Source organism: Corvus kubaryi, unplaced genomic scaffold (genome assembly GCF_017639235.1).
Source record: "Corvus kubaryi isolate FWS band 111438036 unplaced genomic scaffold, C.kubaryi_AGA036_p1.0 37285, whole genome shotgun sequence".
Taxonomy (NCBI): Eukaryota; Metazoa; Chordata; class Aves; order Passeriformes; family Corvidae; genus Corvus; species Corvus kubaryi.
In genome coordinates this window covers 565,092-588,059 of record NW_024581089.1, presented here as the reverse complement: position 1 = coordinate 588,059, position 22,968 = coordinate 565,092, and the positions used below count along the sequence as shown (strand labels likewise).

Below are 22,968 nucleotides of genomic sequence, written 5' to 3'. Positions count from 1 at the left end.
GCAGCCTCTCACCTGCTGTGACAACTTGGCGGCGGCAGCGGCGAGTCCAGTTTCTATGGAGGCGACTCTCGTGCCTTCCCGCACCGGCCTGTCCTGCCGAGGCACTGAGGGGCCAACTCGTGCTGCAGGGAAAGCAAGGCAGGTGAGGGGCAGGAATGTGCCCATGGGCCCGCACAGCCAGCACAGGGCAGGGGGCTCTGCCCTGCTCAGCCAGGAGAGATGGGGATGGTGCAGCCTCTGCCCTTCCCTTCTCTGGCTGCGAGTAAAGGCACAAGAGCCAGCAGCCTCCGGGCACAGTGGCACGGGTAGAGGCTGCTGATAAAGATGTCACACAGCTGGGCAGCTCCACAGCCACCTGAAGCCAAAGCCACGTGGGTTTGTGCCCACATCCTGGATTATGAGTGTCATTTCCAAAGGGACGATGCTCCCCCACAACCGGGGGAGGACATGCAGGGCCACGAGCTGATAAGACCAAGCATGGGCTGCTTATCACACACAGCAGACAGAGAGGGTCCCCTCTCACTGTTTCTCACTGTGCCATCAAAGGGGTCTAGGGGCCCTCTTGCCTGGTGAGCTCCAACAAGCCCAGGACAGATCAAACCCTTCCAGATTATGAGCTTTGGCTGAGCCTGGAGGAGACTATTCCCACTTGTCTCTCACTGTTCCCACAGTCAACACCTGAAATCCATGGCAACTCAGCTGTCCAGGGATTGATTCACTGTTACACCACTGCTAAGGTGGCAGCCAATTGATCTATCACTAAGAGTGTGAGGAAAAGTAAACCAACCAAGGAATGGCTTTTTCCTGCCAGCTGATTGAAGGAGGAAGGCTAAAACTGCTTGGCAGCAATCCCAGTGCATGGATCACCTCCCACTGTGCTGGAAAGGATTAATCCTTCACGTGATAAAGAAATCACTAACAGTGTGTTACGGTTTCCACACTCCTTGAAAAATGGCTGGTTTCAGCGATTTGCATGACTTAGCCTGGGTCTGGGCAGCACAGACCACAGCACTTACCCGTCGGGCTGTAAGGGGCATCATCTGAACTTTTCCTTTTCTTTGATCGGGATTTGAATACTGGATTATCTTCGTCTGATTCCAGAGAAGGGTAAACTACAGTAGGAAACAAAGGCAATAGTTTCAGTTTAGGAAACAGCTCTGCCCTGCAGAGGCCCCCTTGCTCTCTTCAGGTGCAGTGACCACAGGCACCACAGCTGGACGGTCCCCAGAAGTGCCATTGAGCACTTCTGTCACAGCTGTGACACTCAGGGGACTTTCCTCTGCTCTCATCCACACATTACTCTTGGGAGCTGCTGTCATTAAACTGTGACTGGCTCTCTATATTTCCCTATAATCACAGAATATCCTGAGCTGGAAGGGAGCCATAAGAATCATTGAGTCCCGCTCCCGGCCCTGGCACAGGGTGCCCAGTGAAGCTGTGGCTGCCCCATCCCTGGAAGTGTCCAAGGCTAGGTTGGACAGGGTGTGAATCAACCTGGGATAGTGGAAAGTGTCCCTGCCCATGGCAGAGGGTGGGACTGGATGGCCCTGGAAGGTCCCTCCCAACCCAAACCACTCTATGATTCCATGATAATTATGGCAGAACTGGGGTAACTGGTGCAAACTGGCTTTGTGCCCATTTCTGCTGCAGATGATTGCTTTCTCTGCCAGAACTCAAAATAGCATTGGATCCGTTTTCCATGTACAGATTCAACTTCTTACTCCTCTCATCTGGAGGTTTAATTGCTACTGTGCAGATAAGGACACTTCTGTCACAAGTAGCAGTACCTGACCCACATTTCTGGGACAGTCCCCCATTTCTGGGTTGACTGCTGCAGTTTTGGGGGCTCTCCATCTTTCTCGAGAGTTTCTCACTGTGCCATGCTTCAAATCCAGCCTGCCTGGATGGTGGTATGACCCTGGGCTCTGCAGGCAGTCTGCTGTCCCATGGTCTTTGCTTCCTTTGGTGAGCAGATCCCGTTCCGTGTGCTCCTCCTGCGCACACCCCCGGCCGATCGCAGGGTGGCCGAGCAGGAGGAAGCGCCACGAGCAGAGGGCATTTGCCAACACTCACAGGTGGTCCATGCAACCTCAGGCACACCCTCACTCTGCTTCCCTCCTACTCACCATAATCCGAGTCCTTAAAGCAGGCATCCAAGTGGTCCTGGTCCTCATCGTAATCCTCGATGTCGATGCTGTTCTTTGTGCTTTTCTTCAGTAGCCGCTTCCCGGCGTTTTTGTTGCCACCACCACCAGTTTTTTTCGAGTTTTGTGTGGAGAAGGAGTTGTTCTTGGCCTGATTGGTGCCCCATGATGTCTGAAGGCAGGACTCTGAGGCCTGGAGGTTTGCCATGGAGAGCATGCCCTGGATGGCTTCCTGCGTGCTGGGGGAGGCAGGTGGCTGGCTGTGGGACACAGGGAGAAACACCAGGGAGTTCAGTGATTCCAGAAACACCAACCCCTCCAGACAGCTCACTCCTTCCATGGCAGTTTTGCTAGGAGAGAGTCCCTGATTCCTCTGAGTAGCTGGACATACCACCAGGGCCAGTGGGGAATTTTATGGAACAGGAGTACCACAGACAGCACCTCAGATGTGGGGGGTGATGGCCCAGGAGCCAGGGAGGTGTGGGCAGGCCCCTGGGGGCTGTCAGTGCTCTGGGCAGGGCTCAGGGAACTTCCCAAAGCCCACAGCAGAATTCCTAACAGCACAGTGTCTCTACTACCAACTATCATCATCATCCTCGTCCTCCTCCTCCTCATCATCATCTTTTAATATCTATCTATCTATCTATCTATCTATCTACCTATCTACCTACCTACCTATCTTTAATGCTATTTTTCTATATTACCAAATCATCCTCCTCCCCATCATCATATTTTAATAGTGTTATTTATAATCTATACTACCGTCTCCTGTCAAAGGAGAGCTTATGCATCAGCACTGCTGGGGGATGTTGTGGGGGGCTCTGCTCCAAACTGCCTGGAAGTCTTTGGTTCCAGTTCATGCCATGGGCTTCCACCCCTCCAGGAGCTGCTGGAAGTTATTTCTGAGACTGGCAGAATGTATCATCCAATATTTCCAGAACTTTGGAGTTTGGGCAAGCAGTGAAATGCAAAAAAACCTTGCTGTGGCAATATTTGTTACACTTGTTATGCATTTGTTGTGCAATAGAAGCCACAAACATACAAGAGAATTAACAGCACCATGTCACTTTCTCCTACTTGAGCTTAATCTGGGCTCTGAATAATGTACAAGACCTTAAAGGAAGTTTCTGGGCTCTAATGGCATTTATTCATAATCCTGAAAATGAGTTAAGACTTGTGTTCATTCACGACTCAACAAATAGAAGAATATCAGAAAACTTATTTAGGAAAGAGCCATGTAAATCCCTCTGATATCATGCCTTCTCTTCTGCCTTCTCCCTGGTGAAGGAATATTTTGCATCATCTACAAGGAATTATCATATTTTCTTCCAGTCTTTTTCCCTGAACTGTTTTTCCAAATGCTGGACTCTCAAAACACTGCAAACAGACCATCAAATACTGACCACTAAATGGGCAGATCAGAGAGGAACTGCCTTAAGCAACACAAACTCCAACAAATAAATGGTGGGATATGATCAAAAACAGTGGTTCTGAGAGTCAAACACCAACCTGAAAAGGGGGAAATGTCTCAGAGACAGAGCAGCACATGGGGCAGAGTGTTTCTCATTAGGGCACGTGCCTGGTGCGCTTCCATCAGGAATATTTCAGCTTTCTAAGCCAAAAAAATTTCAAGAAGACTCAGGAAGCAATTTTGAAGCTCTGGAAGAGCCATATCTCCTTTCTGTAGCTTCAGCAACGATTTTTAAAAAACCACATTTATGAAAGTAACCTACCAGAGAGTTACAATTATGGCTTAAAAAAAACACTTGAAAAGAGCATTGGAGCAGGAACAAAGCAGCCAAAGTTCTCCTGCCCCTGCTCTATCCCCACAGCCACCTCCAAATACACCGGAGGTAGCACTGGGGGATAGCTCAGACCTGCCTCCAGCCCAGCAGCCTTGTTTTCCTGTCCTCAGGCTGTCAGCTGCTGTTGTGGAGGCACAGAGAGGAGGACACTCTAACAGACACACTGGCAGTGGTCTGTGCCTTTGTCTGGCTTGTGGCAGCACTGGTGGGGCAGCAGGACCAGGGCAGTGCCTGTCCCCTGCCCTGGCACTGCTGAGGCCACACCTGGAACCCTGGGGTCAGTTTTGGGCTCCTCTTGACAAGAAGGACATTGAGGGGCTGGAGTGTGTCCACAGAAGCGAGCAGATGTGGGGAAGGGTCTGGAGCACCAGGAGTGGCTGAGGGAGCTGGGGGGCTCAGCCTGGAGAAAAGGAAGCTCGGGGGGACTGTGGTATCAACACTGGTGTGCCAAGATCACACGCCAGAGCAGGGGGACCAGGCAAACAGCTGTGCTGGGCACAGGACCAAGGCAGCACTGACGGACTCAGGCTTCATCTCCTCAGTGGGCTGGGCACAGGAACGGTCCCAACACCCTGCATCATGCAGGATACCATGTAGGGAGTCAGTGCCTCGCTCTTCACCACCAACTCTACCACTGCCATCTCTCTTCAAGGATTCAACCTCTCTAGGCAGATCATCTCCTTCCTTCCATCTGCAATTACTGAGTCTTCTACCTGTATCCTCATATTTAGAAACAGCAGAATATTACTAATTGAGTGGTGGCTCTGTGGAAGTCACAGTTATATAAAAGTATGGAACTCCAATAATTTCAAGTACAAACCCCATGTTTTCTTCCATTTTTGAATCAGACCTGGACAAAACAAGTAATTTTGCTCCTTTCAAGATCAGGTGATGACCAGCCCTCCAAGCTTTTTCCATATTCCATTTCAGTTCTTCCAGCCTGTTCCCACATTCACAGCAGCCTTTCTGCAGGAGCTCTGTCCTTCCCTCTCCCGGCCTTGCTGACACATGTAGCTGAGCTGCAGCTCCCTAGGGCAATCTAGGTAATGCCATCAGGGCCTCTGGGGTGGCCAGCTGCTAGTGACAGCCCAGTATTTTACAGAATAAAGTTTCCCATAATTCAGATAAGGCCACTATCACAAAAAGCCCTGACCTGCTTCCCAAGTGACTGCTTGGGATCCAGCAGCTCCAGCACTGGTCTGACAGGGATGCATGCGCAGACTGCTGGTGTGAGAGGAGATCCCACCTGCACGGCCGCTCTGTGCAGCACCCACGATGTACACACACACATCTATAAACACACACATTCCCTGTCCTTAATCTGCCTTGCCAGTAGAGAAAGATGGGAATTGTTCCTGAGAGCCAGACGTGACCACAGGGGCATCATGTTGCGACACAGTGTGTTTGCATATCGTGTTTCCTCCATTTCATTTTTAAAAAGCACGTTACGGCCATTTAAAAAGCCGAGCGTAATTATGAAATGAAACACAGTAATTACATTTACCAGGGGCTTTTTCCAATCAAGATGCAGCACACACTGCCAAAACCCAGTGCTTATCCCAGAGCCAGCATTGATATGACACATTCCCACTGAACCACCCCACACGGTGCAGTAACCCAGCCAAGTCTGGTGACGGGACCGTGTGTGTGACTTTGATTTCAGAAACCACAGACCCTTCAAACACCCTGGGTACAGTGCCCAGGCTGAGGGGGGGAAGCAAAGGCCTGAGTCCTGCTCCATTCTGGCAGTTTAACCCCTTGCAGACAGCAAAATTGCCAGAGAATTGTCAAGGACCATTTCAAAGCATGCAGTGAGCTGTGTTATCCACAGAACGGGCAGCAGTGTACACATGGCCAAGGAAGATTTCTTTGAGTTCTTATAATAGTTGGTAAATTTTCTTTTTTTATACCAAACTTCCAGCATGGGAGTTTTATTAACCTGGCAACTTTATTACAGCATTAGACACACCTAACTATTTTTTGATGTGTCTAATGACCTGCCAAAATGTAGCTGTAAAATCAACATAAACACTCATCCCATCATGAACCATAATGCAGAATGGAAAAGGAATTCACAGGGATGGTCAAACAGACAAGCGTTAATGTGATTATTTCTTTTGAAGAGCAGGAGAAGAGTTGGGGCCAAATCTGAAGAGATCAGGAAAATCCAGAACCACTGACCCAGTTGAGCTCAGACAATAAAAAGTACTCAATTTCCTAAATGCTGCAGACATGGACACCTCTCCCCATGTTCTCCACCACCACAGGAGGTGGCTGTTTAGTCAACCCCTCCTTGCCAGGGAAGGGGCAGCAAGAGAGGCAAACCAGGACTAAATGGAGATCAGATCTCATCTCTAGAAATAGCAGCTGTGTCAAGAGAAGCCTTCTGCAGAGGTGCAGTGATTATGTGCCTTGATTGTAAAATCACTGGCCTTTTTCATCACCACTAGGGACAAGAACAGAACTGAGAGGAGATTCCATGTGCCCCCCATCTGTAGGGAAGCAGAGGTGTTCACCCAAGCACTTCCCACTGCCTTATTTCTTGGTGGGAAGAAGAATGATAACCAGAGAAGGGAGCAAGGGTAGATACTTTCCTATATCCTTCTTTCAAACACCTGGAATTTGTGGCACCTTAGAATGCCTCATGGGAGAAATGGTGGCCATTTCGATTACTTTGTTACATTCTCACGACATTAAAAACCATAATTCCCACCCTCAAGCTGCAGTCAGTGAACTCTCTCCTTTTCAATGATTCATCTATTACAGCATTATTGCTAAAACTGATGCTCAGCATCTACAGACGTGAAATCCTCTCTTTGTTCAAATTATACCACCAAAATCTTACCTACCTCTCCCTCCAGACCACAGGAAAAAGGAAGAGTTCGCTTGCTGGAGAAAAAGCAGTTACCAAGCTGCACAATTCATTCTCACTCACACACAACCACAAAAGAGGAATTTTGTTCACAGGTAAGAGGGAAAAGCATCCCTTGGTGCGTACCTGTTGGTGTTATACTCTAAACCCCCAACTTCCTTGCTTGCCTGCAAAAGATCAAGAATTCCTGCTGAACTTCCACTCTCTTTCTTTACTTTGGAATTGCGTCCCGGCTTTGCCTCTGTGTCGATGTGGAGCAAATCTTCATCTGATGAGTCCTCGCTCTGCAAAAACAAGGAAAAGGCTGAAAAAAGGTGGAAACTCACTGAGCTGGTCCATAAGAACAATCATTCCTGCAGCCTGCTGCTCCTCCAAAGACACAGAGCTAGCCTTTGGAGTTTGCTTTCTTTAAACAACAAAAAAGAAAAAACCAAGTACATGATAAAAGTCCATTTCCTTGCAGCCTGTAGGCATGGTAGACCTTTCTTTCCTCTTCCAAAGCTTTGAGATCTGATCCTGTTCATGGGATGAATCCTCTTTAACAGTGGTGTTTCCAGGGACTGTGTTGCCTTCCCAGCCCTGCTCCTGCTCTGCAGACCATGACCCTCTAGGAGAGGAAAGGGCTCTGCCAGGCTGGACCTGCAGCAGGCACAGGACCATTAATGCTGACAGCCCAGACACAGGGACAGACCCACCCTGCCATCCCCCCAGCAGCAGACTGGGAAGATCAAACAGAGGAATAGGACAGTGTCATGTGAGGCCCTGGAAGGAGCTGCCTACATCCGACCGTCTCTCTGGGGCTGAGATCTCTGAGTACTGTAGTCTGGTGTCTAATAAAACAAGTTTCTCCCCCCTTCCTGCCCTACTTTCAGGCTGCTACAGCACCAGCCCTGACTGCTTGGATGCCAGTCTGTTGCCTCCAGGGACTCCCTCCTTAGGCTCCTGCACCGCTGGCCCCAGACCACAGGTACTGACTCGGACAAAGAGGTCTGCACTTCCTCCAGATTGTCCCAGAGACAACCCAGGGTGAAAAGAATTCCTTACTACTTAAGGTCAAACATTTTGGTCATCTTTGGTTCTGTCTTAACAAACTATTTTGCTTTTTCTGATTTATTCAGGTGTTAGAATGTGAATTTGTATTAACCACAGCTGGGCAAAACATTTCGTTTTAATGTCATTTTATTTCCAGCATTGAGCTTCAGTGCTAACTCAGAGCAAAGTCACACCTGGGCTGTCCCACTGCTGCAGGTGAGCTACAGCCAGGCTCACTGACATCTGGGTCAGAAGTGTTCTAGATTTCAGCCCATAATGAGCAGAGAGACTCTGCCAAGTGATGGAAAACAAACACTTTAGGTGCTACCACACAGGAATAGAATCTCAGAATGGTTTGGGTCGGAAAGGACCTCAAAGAGCCTCATGTTCTAGGAGTACCTCCTCGTGAAGGTACAATAACCTCATACCTTGTATGGTACCGACTCCACCTTTGGCTTCTTAACAGGAGTGTGCTGCAGGGCTTCCTTTTTATCTGATAAAACTGAGTAAATAAAAAGAAACAAAAAAGTCACGGGTTTTTTCCCTTCAAAAAGCAGCCCTTCTATTCCACTTGCATTGACTGACAGGTAAGACATGGCTTGGTTTAATATAAATCACACAGATTTTAAAGACTATGTTGATTGTTTTGGACAATCACCACCAAAGACTTTGTTGAGCAGGTAAAGACAAACCAGGAAATATCCTTACAGGGCAGTTCTCTTTTTGCAGTGTTTTTCTTTCTTCTGATTGGAAACTCATCAATTTTTAGTTCACCATCATCTGACACATATTCATATTCATCCCGTACGGGTTTGGCCTTGTCCTCTTTAAAATTCTGCAGTGACCCAAACACGCTGGTATTCAGATGGGTTTTGACACCCTTTGAACTGAAAAAAAGTATTTACAAATCAGTAACAACACTCTGAGTAGAAAACACCTTGTGACTTGACAGATAATGAGTATCTCTATGCAGAAATCTCAGTCAAATTGAATTCTTTCAGGGGTGCCAAAGCAATTAGAATAATTTTACAAACACATTTCTGACCCTACGATTTATATCTCAAAATAGGATTCTGACCAGAGCACTAGAAGTAGATTTAGTGATAGGGTATTTTCTACATTGACCAGAAAGGCAGATTTTCATCTTCTTGTATAAAAAATATTAATAATGACCTTTCAAATTCCATTTTTAGTTGATGTGTGTTGTCATGTTTTTACTTACCCAAGCAATTTCTTATTAGAGAAAGAGAATGTGAATTTGTTGTCCTTATTTCCTGATAAAGGCGTCTTTTCCAATTTGTGTTCCTCTTCCATTTTTAGAAGTGAATCAGGTTTACTGTTCTGAAAATCAAAAGACCAAAACAAAATAAGTCAATCAGTTAAATGAGTCATTTATGTTTCAGCTTCCCAGGTATCCTCAGAATCTATTCATCTTTAGGCAGACAGAAATAGAATCCTGGAATCACAGGATGCTTTGGGTTGGAAGGGGCCTTCAAGCCCATCCAGTGCCACCCCTGCCATGGGCAGGGACACCTTCCACTGTCCCAGGCTGCTCCAAGCCCCATCCAGCCTGGCCTGGGACACTGCCAGGGATCCAGGGGCAGCCACAGCTTCTGTGTGCCAGGGCCTCCCCACCCTCACTATTTCAATATTTCGCAGTATTTCTTCCCAATACCCAAATAAGTTACCCCAAACGTAGCAAGCAACAGAGGATTTTGTAACAGGAGAATTTGTTTGCACCTTTCCCACTAGAGCTTCACAATGAGCAGCTATTTCAGTGAGCTATTTCAGTTAAATTTTCCCTTATCAAAAACCCTATTAAAATATCCCTGCAGACAAAATGTTCTATTTTGCGAGTGAATTTCACTCTCCCTGCATTAGCCCCCAAGGAAGGCAAGCTTTTAATCCATGGGGCATAATTCAGGTTTCATTAATTCTAATTTCATGACATTAAAATTAGTTATTGATTATTAGCTATTAGTTAATTATTGATTAGTTATTGATTTCTCATGAGTTATTGATTTCAGACTTAAAGTAGTAGGACTGTGTCAGAGCAAGAATGACAAAAGGGATCAACACTGAACCATCTCACTGTTACCAGTTTGGTATCACTACAGACACATGGACAATTCAGCACAAGAATCCATCCACTCCCTCTTCCTTTATCAGGGATTAATTGATTATTTTCTGCTTAATTTTCTTTTCTTTGGGAACTGAAAGTTGGTGCCTTGTTCTCTCTGCTTAGGCAGAGCCACAAACAATTCTCTACCCTTGGCTTATCCCTGTGTGGCAGAATTTAACAGGAGGCATTACCTTATATTTCCATTTGGCTTCTGTTTTGCTTTTATTTTGCTCTCGAACTTCAAATTTCTCCACCTCATTCTGCTTGCTTGCAGATTCCTTATTGGGAACACTTAAAACAGTCTTTGCAGCCTGGGAAAAAAGTCAGGAAAAAGTCCTCTGAATGAGGATGGAGTGTTGGCACGTCAGAAACACGGGCTTTATATGGAAAATATATTTGTGAAAACCCCCATGTATTCTTTTTGAACCCCAAACTGAGATTCAATCAAATATTGCTCCTTCAGAGTCTGCAGAAGAGCAGCTGCACTTCTCCCTGATACACCAACACGTTCCTCTCCCTGTCTGTCACCCCATGACAGGTTTCACAAACTGCACACAAACTGTTAGAACTTCAGAAATGTTTTAGGAAAGATTTATGGATATTTCTTCACAAACAGCATACAACCATTCCTCTGTCAGTGCCTTGATGGATCCTAGCCCCTACTGAAACCACTCACAAAATTCATGCTGAATTAAAGGGCATCAGAATTAAAGGACATCAAAAAGAAACTTGTCCTACACGGGCAAAAGTGGAAGAAAACAACTGTTCTATTGTCAGTCACTCATTCTGGAGCAACATCTCAGGCAGATGAGACACTTCAGAGGCAAGTTCTTTCATCACTGATACCTCTTGATATCAGTGGGTTTCTGGGAGGCTCCATATCAGTGAACAGCCAAGCAAGCACTCAAATCAAATCCAAAGCTGCGTGAAAGGAGGGCAATGAGCCAGCAGTTACAAACCTTCCCTTTGCTTCTGCAGAGCCAGGGTTTCACAATGTGCTGCACACATTACTTTCTGCATGAGACTTACGGAGTGATTTTATCTCTCTGAGGGTGGGAGAAGAGGGAGAGGTTAGAACATGACCCACCTTCCCCTTCTTTGGCGTCTCGATCTTGGTCAGAGCCTCCTTCGTGTGTGCCTCCAGCAGGTCGAGGTTGGGGATGGCTGGTGGTGGGCTCTCCTTCACCTTCTTTCCTTTCTTTTTGCCTTCTCCCTTCACTTTCGGTGTTTTGGGAGGTTTTGGGGGCTTGGGAGGCTTCGGGGGTTTGGATGGCTTGAGTTGTTTGGGGGTTTTCACAGTTTTGGGAGTCTTTTTTTTAGGGAGCTTTTCTACAGGTGGGGGCGGAGGGGTGACCTGGACGGGCGATGGAGCCTCCTCCTTCTCCACAGGACAGATCTCCTCGGCCGTGGTGTTGGCACTCGTGTCGGCTTTGCTGGCTTTTGAAGCGTTCTGTGGTTTGGCACAAAACAGAAGCTGTTCAGACCTTCAGATACTCACCTGCACCCTCCGTTAGGTGGGGAAACAAACCCCAAAGACCCCCAAAGATGTGATGGAGGGGGATCTGCAGCACAGGTCAGGCTGACCAAGGCCACAGGAATGCTCTGCTCACCAATTCCCACCCCCAGCTCCCACCTCCACATTCCTCAAGTCTGGCCTGGAGTAGCTCCAGAGGCTTGATAGGGAATGTAACTCTCGCTGGCTCGTACCATCACATGGGACTGTTCAACAGCCTGTCCACACAGCATGGATAAAATGAACAGTCTTCTGCTTAAAATGCTGATCAGCTTGAGCAAAAGCCCTTTCCATGTAATTCTGATGTGATAAATATAGCAGAATCACATTTCATGCCCTCGGGAAAAATTAGCAGTAAAATAGCTGCCCAATTAGAATTAACACTGACTAATCAAAAAGAAATTAGTTTCTGCTTAACTTGCCATTCTGACAATCAGAAAACTTAAATACTACATCAGAGAGGATCAAAGGACAAGATAGATTTCAGTTTTAAGGTCTCTGGATGTGGTTAGAAACAGGGTGGAATGTAGCACAATGTCTTCCTAAAGGAACTGAATCAGCTGCAGTCACCTCTTGCTGTCACACCTCTCCACCCAGTGGGACATGGTACCACACTCAAAGGATGATGCCTCCATGCATTTTATAGCCTAGACCCCCAATACAGTAAATATTACAAAAACAGCACAAACCTCACTTAATCTTATTTCTTTGGCAAGGTCCTTGATAAGTTGTGCTGGTTTGAAGTTTTCTGGTAGTTCATCTTCATGCTCTGCTAAAGCCTAAAACACAACAAAGCCAAACTGCTGTTTCTGTGCATGTTTTCTTCAAAAACAAAACCAAAAAACCCTCTTGAAGTGACTCATCCATTTTTTTTCCTACGTATTGAAATCAATCTTGACTGTATTCGATGTTCAAATAAGAAAAACCTTTTCTTTTCCCCCCTGTTCTGGATGTTAGCGTAACTAATCGTTCCAACAGATCAACAAAGTCAATAATCTTTTTTTCAGACATTATTGCATTTTCACAACTGCAACATCACTTTGCTCACCCCCAGCTCTCCCAATCCCTTCTCTTTGGCATCTTAGAACTGGATGTTTTGCAATGGAGATGTTATTTGTTCCAGAACTTCCTCTCTGCTCCAGCAACTGACAAACACAGAATATTAATCCAGGCTGCTTCTCCTACCTGTTTTTTAGTCCACGACCTGAAAGCACCATTGAGAATCTTTGCTCCTTGAAGGAGATGAGCAGGAGGTTGTTGTCCAGCTTTATGCAAACCTAAGCAGAGAAATAACCCAGTGTCATTCAACCGCTGACAGCTACAGTTGTTTACAGAAAGCATTTAATGTGAAAACTGCAACTGGGAAAGCTGAAGTTAACTCTTTGAGTTAACTCAAATGAATCCCTGCTACAACCTGATGGTAATAAGCAGTACTTTTACTGTGTCCCAGGTCCAGCTGAGCCTTCCCACCCTGTGCTCCTGTCAGTTCAGGCTACATTGGCAGGGCTTTGGCTCCCCCCGCTCCCATTCCCAAGCTAACTTCCATGGGCACCCATCCCAGGCTCTGGGAATAAAAAGGAACCATCAGCGGTCCTGTGACTCTGACTGAATTCTGAAAAAGCACCTTGTGGATGAATTATACACATTTTTCTTGTTACAGAAGGATCTGGTGGGTGTCTCTGGACACATTTCATAGTAGGAGAAACAGAGGCAAAGAGCAAAGCAAGGCCGAATCTGTAAAGAACATTTACACATGGGTGTTTGGATCAACTCTGCAGGAATCGGATTTGGAAGCGTTTGAACTGCATAGAAAACTTGGGTTTAATTCCCAGTGCTCCTGCTGGCCACGTGCTGATGCTCCTGTGGCCCCTGCACACGAGAGCTGCCCTCATACTCCAGCTGGGACCCGTGGGGTGCAGGGAGAGGGGAGGGCTGCTCTGCGCCTCGGGCTGACAGAGCCCACGGCTCATTCGGCTGAAACTGGGAGTGAATCCAGACTGACAGGCAGCTCGAATCTGAAGTGAACTTCCAGCACCATTTGGTAAAGCAGTTTAAAGCTTCCCTTAGGCACAGGAAAGAGGGACAGCTCGAGTCCCCCCCAGAGCGCGATGGCAGGAGGTTCAGGGTGATCTGGGCCAGAGCAGCATGTTCTGCTGGTATGCTCAGAGCAGTTTTCAAACACTAACAAGACCAGTTTGGGCCACCTGTTCACCCTTTATGTGGACATCAGCATAAATTCAGGGTAACCGTCCTCAGACCCCAAAGCTGAGCCATCAAGGCAGGCAAGGAAATGCAGTTTTACCTTTGAATTTCTCTAGTAGATGCTTCCCCATATACCAACACGCCGTTTCAAAGTTTGGAAACTGGGTCAGGCTGACAATTTTCAATCGCCTTTCTACTTCATATGCCCTGCAAGACAAAGCCACAGGAACCTGAGCATTGCAGAGCACGAGTGTGTCCCAGAAGTCCCAGGGTCACTTTGCAGTGCGTCCCCTCTGTGTCCTGCTGCCACACAGGCTGGCATCAGGCCAAAAGCAAAACATGACAGCACTAGTGAAATACTGAGATACAGATGTATGATGGTTTTATTGCATTATTTGCCCAGAGTCAGTAAAGAACTGCTTGTATTGTCTGACACTGGGCAGAGAGCCCAGCTGAGCAGGTCGGGGATTATCCAGCAATGAATGGCAGGTGCCAGGGTAAAACTCCAGGCAGTTTGCAACAGTTCTTCCCTCAGGATGTGGCCACATCAAGCCAGGCACCTCAGGTATCCTCCCGTGCATTGTGCAACAGGTGTAAGGACAGCTCAGGAGGGATTAGCACGAGGGAACACAGCCAGAGGGGACAAAGGTGGGTGCACCACCCAAAACTGCCCAAGAGCTACACCAAAGTTACTGTCAATGATTCATTATTACTGATTTATTAAAAACTGAGCCTCTACACAACTTCAGATTTTAAAGGCAGATTACCTCATCTGCATTTCCACGCTTAGACTGTGTAGAAAATGTCCTGCAAAGGCCAGGCAGTCTACTGGTGTTAGAGTTGCATAAATCCAACCTAAAAGAGAGAGAAGACTCCTCAAGACAAAATCTCGAAGGCCAGTACCACAGATTTTAATCCCAACATGATGTCTGTACTTCACTGAGCACCTTACTCCCTAGGTACCCACACAGCCCAGCCCCAGAACCACACACACTTTGAAGAAAGCTGCCTCTGGTCCCTTCCTTGTTTTGCTACATAATGGCATCTGCTTTCCTGTCTCCACAAAACCCTGTAACAGCTCCTGACATGTGCTTTATCACAGTGTCAGAATCAGGTGTTTTCCAAACACGTATTTTCATACAAAAATCTACTCAAGTTAGTGACTCTCTATAAATTGCTCTGTGTTTGTTCCACCATCTGCTCCACAGATGGTCATAAAAGAAACACCTACTTTCCACTTCTTACACTCAAGGTAAAATTCAAGTGTGTAAACGTTTGGTGCAAGAATCTATTCACACACTGTGGGTCACTACCAGTGCTCCTGAGCACTGGTTCCTGTCACTGCCTGCACTCAGATGAAGGCTCAGGAGGGCTCTGCTTCATTTAAATGCACACAGAGGGACAGAAAGTCCCTGTCCCAGTTTCGACAGGTAACAGGGAGGGCAGGAAACAGCAATGCAAATGAGGAAATTATTGTCTATGGTGAGAGGAAGGTGAGGGAGACGGGCTGAAGCAGAACTGTGCTCATTTCAAGCCCTCCACTATTTTCTGATTACCTCCTGTCCTCGTGGAGATCCTCCCAGGAACCAAGAAAAACAAAATGCACCATCCCCAATATCCAGTGAAAGCCTGAGTCTATCAACTAACCCGTAAAAATCTGTGACACCAAGGTCTTTGGCTCCATGTGCAACAATAAATGCATGTTCACACTCGTGCAGGCACCTGTAGTTCCTGAGTGTCACAGGGGATTATTGTCTGTGACAAGGATTTGGGGGTGCCATGGTCAGAATGCAAATTCATTCGATGTAAACTGTCTGTTAGATGTCAGAAAGCACCAATGTCATGGTGGATATGGAAAGAGAACTCATGAGTTACAACAACCCAGCTAGACCCTGAGTGGAACACTCCACCTATTTGTTTTACTTTTAAAAGGCCGCTAAAATACTAATAGAAAGCAGTAAAAGTTCTGGTTTGTTTTGTTTGTAAGCACATGAAATAAAACCTCTACTGAGAATTAGACTTCATACTTTGTCACAGAAAGTTGTCAAATCCCAGCCCTCTGGCATTTTGGATGTGCTACTCTAAAGGATGAGGAAAGCCTCCTGCCCCAGCCTGCTCACCTGATGGGATGAAGAGTGTCTGGCCTTGTTTAACGGTGCATTTGTAGCATTTATCTACTTGGTCTGCAAAAAACATCTCACTGTGATTTGCTGCTGACTGCCAGCGTTCATACAGAGAAATATTTGCAGAGGCTGGTTTGATGAGATAAAAGATCTTTTCTCCCTGAATTAGAAATATAAAATTAGCAACGAGCAGCCAAACCAAACAACACTGCACTGGCACACACACATAGAGACACACACACACAAATATTTATCTAAGTATACATGTAACATTGTGTATTTGGGCAGTATTTAAATAAAATTAATTAGTCAGCTTTGTACAGAAGGGCTGAAATAATTAAATCACAGCTGACCACATCTGCTCAGATTTGTGGGAGTGATGGTGAAAAAGCTTTATGGTGCCAGGCTCCATCACACTGCAAACACAGGACGTGGTGTCTTTAAGGCCTGGGGTGATGTATGTGCAGAAGGCACTAAACAAATATTAAAATCCTAATAGAGAGAAAATACACAGAGGACTTCCATGCTCCAAGTGCTTCCTCACTCAGGAGACCCTGGCACTGCTGGGAGTGCACCCACAAGAGCAGTTAAGGCTCAGATACAACAGGACAATGACCAAAAAACTTGAGAGCTGAATTTTGGAGAGAATTTTATGATGGTCTTTGTGTATAAAACTGAGTTTGGTACTAGATACACCCAAAAGCCAGACTCCCTCACCTTCAGCACGTGGTACCAGGCAGAAGCCCCCCCAGAGTCTATGTGGAAGTCAGTGTAGCTGTCCTTCACACAGATCAGGCAGTACTTGGTCACTTTGGGCTTAGCCAGCAGAGCATCATCAGGCCAATAATTTTCCACCCAGGACAGTTTCTTAACGATATCAGGAGGCTCTACAAAGCTGGACATCCTTACAGAGAGAATGGAGAACACATAGGCAGCTTTTAAAATGGAGCACAAGGACCCCGGTACGGCAAGAGGAGGGTGTGACTAACGCACGCATGGCAAACCGGAGCAGCTCCTCTCGTGGCAGTGGAACTGCTCTTCATTCACAAAATTGGGAAAAACTGTTTACAGACAGAGATTTTAGGGCTTTTAAGTGTGATGACTTAACAGCAATCCTTTGCCTTCTCTCAGCAGTATCATCTATGATCAAATATTTGCTGTTTGTAGTTTTCCAGCCCCTGCCTCTTGCTGCGCAGGCTCAGGTACCAGCACTCCTGTTACCACAGTCACCTTTCCAGCCCCCTTCAGAAGAGAAAGTGAAATGTGTGCCCTTTGACAGAAATCATCTGATAAACCTTAAAAATTAGCAACTTAAGCTTAATATTAATAAACCAAATAACAATAACATTAATGCTTATGGATAAATAAGTCTTGATCTGATGCTGAAAATCAGAGATCTTATTTAGATTGACCAAATTATATTAAAAACTCAGAAGAAGGAAAAACTCTAATTTGGGTTGATAATGTGAATACATTTAAAATTCAAGATATATTATATCTATTTCTATAATTCATATGAATGAATCTATTTATTTACATTAAGAACATACTCTTACTGGATATGTATCTAAATTTATACAAATTGTTATCTTCATTCACGTTGAACATATGTTCCTATTTATTTATTTATATCATTCATATGTTATGTTTTTATCAAATATATAACATATACTATAGTCACAGCTAAGACAATGCAGTGGCATGACAACCAGGTATTAAGTGTTTCATCCCAGAATGTGCTAAATTTTAGATTCAAATAGTCCAAAATTTGGGCTGAAAGTGCAGGAGGTGAAGATTCACTGCTAGACACTCTGAAATACCACATCAGTAAGAGTATCTGCACTTCAAACTGATACTAAATGCTCCCACATGTCATCTGTGCTCAGTGTCAAGCCCTGATGACAACAGCTCCATTTCCATGGCACGGAAGATGGAGCTGTGCATTCAATTAAACTGTCACTGTCTATGCTAAGAAATAAAATATTTGCTATTAATGTCTAGATTAGCAGTGTATGAACGACAGCTCCAGCAGTCCTTCAGGAGAAAAGACATCTCATTATTTGGGGATAATGGCAGAAAGCTGAAAAAATCTCTGCTGAGGATCCCGGTGGTCTCAAACCTGCAGTGGGTAGAGCTGCTCTCTGCAGCAGTGGGTGTGCATCACTAAATCCCAGCTACAGGGATCAGGGGAATGCCTCGGAAAATGAGCTTGTCATTATCCACCAGCCTTCGTTTTTAAGCCTTCGTGCTGAAGCAGAATGCTCCCCAAAACAACCATTCTTTGTTTTTCTGCTGACATTCATTATTGCCTGTGTAGCATGTTCATATGCAAAAGGATCCCTTCTGGATTCCCTTCTGGAAGCCTCAGCTACCCCAGAGGACTACAGGGCCTGTGAAAATGACCTGAACAGTTTTGATGATCCGTATCTCATACGTGCCCCTGCCCACTGCTGCAAGGAAAGCACGGCTCAGTTACGGCAGCACAGCTACAGAGAGCACCAGGCAGTGCCCTCAGCACTGACATCAGCTAATCATGGACTCACAGGATGGTTTGGGCTGCAAGGGACCCTAAAGATCACCTCATTCCCATCTAGTCCATGGGCAGGGACACCTTCCACTGTCCCAGGCTGCTCCCAGCCCCAATGTCCAACCTGGCCTTGGGCACTGCCAGGGATCCAGGGGCAGCCACAGCTGCTCTGGGCATCCTGTGCCAGGGCCTCAGCACCCTCACAGAGAGGAATTTCTTCCTAATATCCAATCCCTCTGATCTGCACCATCACCCCCAGCCTGCCATTGGGAAGTCAGCATCACCCTGACCCTGAGCTGCTGCCAGGCAGATCACAGGTTACCTGGCAAAAGCACTGAAACCAGAACTACAACACATGCTGTAGGATTACAGAGTTACAACTGAATTCCAAAGTTATTCTCCTCAAAGGACACCCAGTGACATGTTACCCTACACCTAAAGTCAGAGCAACCAGAAGCTGCTACCCCATGGTTAAACAATGTTCCCTAAAGAGGAAAAGCACTGGGGAAGGCAGAGGCTGAACCCAGCCATGTATCCCAGATACAATGTGGGGTTCAGTAATTTAAAATTGTGATTTGTATATAATTCTATGTAAGTAATAGTAATATAATTCAAAAGTAAACCCATAGTATAGTGTACAGCTATATTATTGCATAGATAAATGTTATACACAAATTAATAAATTAAATACAAATTATAAATCAAAATAAATCTGTAGTAATTTCCATGCAGCAGGCTGGACCCTTACCTGGTGTCAGAGAACTCCAGGTTTGTGACGTTTAAGACCCTTTTCCTGTTTGTGCTGTAGTAGTAATCCACAAACTCCTTGAGCTTCATCTTGCAATCCTTCTGCTTGGTGACATCAGTGACATCCACACTGCGCTCTGGCCCTGCACATGAATTCAGTGAAGAGAAAAGGTTGATGGACAGCCTGCCTTGCCCCTTTTTCTATGCTTGGGGGTGAGGTAACCTGTCCAGAAACACCTCAATCTTCCGATTTTCTGACCTTTTCAGGCCTTGGACCCTCCCTGTTGCTTGTGTGTGTACCCACATAGACATACACCCATGAAAGATGTGTATGTACATAAATACCCATCAAATGGTGCTTTTGCAGTCATCTCCCTGGGAAAACCATTCCTTGGCATACTTTGGCTGTTACCTCTCGTGCAGAGCTGTGGAGAGCAGTGCAGGCTGGCTCAGCCTCACTGCCACCCTGCTACACACAACAAGAATGACTTAATTTCTAACTACAAGCTCCCACTACATAACAAACACCAAAACCAGCACAGCTCACGGCACAGACAATATTTTACAATATACTTTACAATTTTCTATACAACTGATTATTTCTAAACAGCAGCTGAGCTCCGAGCAGTCCAATGCCAGTACCCACCAACGTAGTTTTCAACATCGCTGACGTAGAAGGTGGGGGCAGGCACAGCCAGGCCCAGCCCGTCCTTCTTGGGCACCAGGATGGGCTCTGCAAAGCCCTTCTCCTCCAGGTACTCTGCTGTCAGCTGGCTGCCTGGCACTTTCACCACTATGTCTTCAGCACTGCAAAAACAAACACAGATTCAATGGTGAGGGGCTTCCAAACGCTGCGTTTGGAACGCTCTGCGCTTCACTGCTGAAAGGAGGGCACTATGAAAAAGGAATTGTATGCAAATTAGGTACATAAGCCAGAACCCCATCTATTCCAAAGCATGAAGGGCGCAATAGAATCATGCAACGTCAATCACTCAAGCCTCATGCTCCAACTACTGGGAAGTCTTAAAATAACGTCTTACAGTAAAAGACCGTTCTCCTCAGCCGTAGGATCAGTCGAGCTACCAGCGATCAATGCTAAAGGAATTAGTGTTAAACGTTTCAGTCTAAAGAAGGTAAGATTAAAAACATTACCCAATCTCAAATAAACAGCCCTAGGAATGCTCTGCAAGTCATTTTAAAGCAGTCGAATAACGTGCTCAGGAAATATTCTGCAGATCATTTTGAGTTGGCAGGGACACCTTCCACTGTCCCAGGCTGCTCCAGCCTGGCCTTGGGCACTGCCAGGGATCCAGGGGCAGCCACAGCTGCTCTGGGCACCCTGTGCCAGGGCCTCCCCACCCTCACAAAGAAGAATCAATTTAATTGTCATCACTGCCACTCTTGCCATTCTGGTGCTATTTTGGTATTAAACATTTTAGAGCAGAACAACACAAATTGTATTTTTTGCCTCTTTGCTCTCTTTAGTGTTCCTTTGGACCTGAGACCCTCCCAAGCCCTCACTGGGGGTTGTCATTCACTGCCCTGTGCTGGGAGCCAGCAATGATGCTCCTGGTCCAAGCCCCCTTTCCCCCCAGCACCCTCTGGGTGACGAGTGCCCAGGCCTGGCCTGCCACATCTGCACATCTCATTCGTTTGCTTTAGAGGACAAAATTTCTCCACAAGACTTCATGTCTGAGGCCCGGATCTTGCAGGCATATCTTTGTGCTACAAACCCTTCTGTCTCAGGAGATTTCATTTGGCAGCAGGATTTTCTTATGCACACAGTAATGAGAAACAAAGAGAAAAAACAGGGGGCTGTATTATTTATAACAATTTTGGAGTGACTCAGAGATCCTGTATGTGTGACTGCAGTCTCAGAGGCCACCTGAGGTTACTGAAATCAGTCTGCCTGGGCTATAAATCTTTTTTAAAATGAGCTGTGCAACCTGTCAAATTACAAATTACAAAAAAAAAAAATATATATATATATATAACCAGCAAAGATATAAAACCTTGCAGGCCCCAATAAAAACAGCCAGGTGAGTAAAAATGCTGGATTCTGAGCTCAGCAAAACACATCTGTAAAAGCTGCAAAACACCTTCCAGAATTATTGTCAGTTTTTACCTTAAGCCTAAGACTAGTATCTTAAATTAAATGTGAAATTAAATTCTCCATAAAAAGGAGTAAGTTCTGTGTTTACTTTGCCACTCCCCAAGGATTCTTCTAAAATAATTAGTTATTAATAATTAAGGATTTATTTGGCTACAGCCTACATTAAAGAGCCAAAAGAAAATGATCGCTCTCGCAAATGGCTGTGGAGCAGCCTAATAACATGTGGGACATGTCACCTAACAATTAGCACCATTCATTACCCCAGTGAGAGAGCCTTTGTCACCCAGCAACTGAGCATGTCGTTGTTCTGTCCAAGATGGGGACAGACTTCAGCAAAGTCATTAGAATTTTGAGAACTGGAGAATTCTATGCAATAAGTGGGTTAGTTTCTTGTAAAAGTGGATGTTCTAGGAGCCAAACACACTCTGTATCAGCCTGGAGAAGAGAAGGCTCCGGGGAAATCTTAGAACCACTTTCAGTGCCTAAAGGGGGCTTATAAAAAACAGCAAGAGTGACTTTCTACAGAGGCAGATAGTGGTAGGACAAGGGAGAAGAGTTTTAAACTAGGAAAGATTTAGATTGGATGTTTGGAATCCAGTGTTTGGAATCCCTGTGAGGGTGGGCAGGCCCTGGCACAGGGTGCCCAGAGCAGCTGGGGCTGCCCCTGGATCCCTGGCAGTGCCCAAGGCCAGGCTGGACATTGGGGCTGGAGCAGCCTGGGACAGTGGGAGGTGTCCCTGCCCATGGCAGGGGTGGGGGGTGGGATGGGATGGGCCTTAAAGTCCCTTCCCAGCCAGGCCATTCAATGATTCCATGATTCTTGCCTTCCCAAATCCTAGCATCTGTGGAAATCCACCGGAACTGGGCTCAGCTGAGCGATCCGAATACAGCTGCACAAATGCAAAAAAGGGGAGAACCTGGCACATCTGCAACCAGACAGCACTGATTTAATCATCAGTACTGTGCAGTGCCTCCAGCACAGCCCACCCCCAGCCTCACAGGACCCTGCACCCCGTCCACACCAAAAACCCACCTGGGAAACGTCCGACTTCGAAGCTCTTTTATAAACACCTGGCTCCCGTTCTGTACAGGCTTGACCTCTGTTGTCTGGCCGGTATCATGCTTGTGCCAATTTCTTTTCTTTTTCACTGAAAATGAATGAGTTGGACAGCTATGTTAAGTTGAAGACAATTATTGAGACATTGGCAGGAAGGACAAATCTTCACTTAATTTCTCACATGAGCAGAGTGGAGGGAACCCCCCCAATGGTGCCCTGCAGATTTTAATATTGCTCTCAATGCCCCATTAGACAATTGTGGTGCAGCTGAAGATGCATTACAGAGTGAGCAGTGAACGTTTGGGAGCACGAGGGCAGCAGTTGGGTAATTGCTGAGCTGCACAGCCTCACACAAACACCGGCTCTGGACACCTTGGGCTCGCCACACTGACCCTCATCCTTGGCAGGAAACTCCCAGGAAGCCCCGTGGCACAGCCTGCAGAATGGATCTGTGTGAGTGCATTTGTCAGGAATTGCCTCAGCCTAAAGCTCTGTCCAGCAGCACCAGATTTGACCATTGTTTGATGGGATTTTAGCTGTGCCCTGCACACAGCATGGACAGGGAAGGGAAGGGGAGGGGAGGGGAAGAGGAAAGGAAGAGGGATAGGGAGAGGGAGAGGGAGAGGGAGAGGGAGAGGAAAAGGAAAAGGAAAAGGAAAAGGAAAAGGAAAAGGAAAAGGAAAAGGAAAAGGAAAAGGAAAAGGAAAAGGA

General features: G+C 46.2%; 1 protein-coding gene across 2 annotated transcripts in view; it reads right to left on the bottom strand.

The window, feature by feature from the left end:
• Positions 1 to 22,968, bottom strand: part of PHF2 (PHD finger protein 2) — a 59,835-nt gene that overhangs the window by 4,967 nt on the left and 31,900 nt on the right. For both annotated transcript variants that reach the window (XM_042026646.1, XM_042026647.1), the window contains exons 3-20: positions 22,234 to 22,348; positions 19,734 to 19,894; positions 19,089 to 19,230; positions 16,531 to 16,717; positions 15,811 to 15,973; positions 14,458 to 14,545; positions 13,791 to 13,897; positions 12,674 to 12,765; positions 12,178 to 12,267; positions 11,063 to 11,425; positions 10,167 to 10,286; positions 9,076 to 9,194; positions 8,562 to 8,740; positions 8,282 to 8,355; positions 6,948 to 7,105; positions 2,127 to 2,404; positions 1,017 to 1,112; positions 13 to 122 (exon numbers count right to left, since the gene is read on the bottom strand). In XM_042026646.1, the coding sequence (XP_041882580.1) occupies positions 13 to 122; positions 1,017 to 1,112; positions 2,127 to 2,404; positions 6,948 to 7,105; positions 8,282 to 8,355; positions 8,562 to 8,740; positions 9,076 to 9,194; positions 10,167 to 10,286; positions 11,063 to 11,425; positions 12,178 to 12,267; positions 12,674 to 12,765; positions 13,791 to 13,897; positions 14,458 to 14,545; positions 15,811 to 15,973; positions 16,531 to 16,717; positions 19,089 to 19,230; positions 19,734 to 19,894; positions 22,234 to 22,348 (2,642 nt within the window). The remainder of the gene's footprint in view (positions 1 to 12; positions 123 to 1,016; positions 1,113 to 2,126; positions 2,405 to 6,947; positions 7,106 to 8,281; positions 8,356 to 8,561; positions 8,741 to 9,075; positions 9,195 to 10,166; positions 10,287 to 11,062; positions 11,426 to 12,177; positions 12,268 to 12,673; positions 12,766 to 13,790; positions 13,898 to 14,457; positions 14,546 to 15,810; positions 15,974 to 16,530; positions 16,718 to 19,088; positions 19,231 to 19,733; positions 19,895 to 22,233; positions 22,349 to 22,968) is intronic.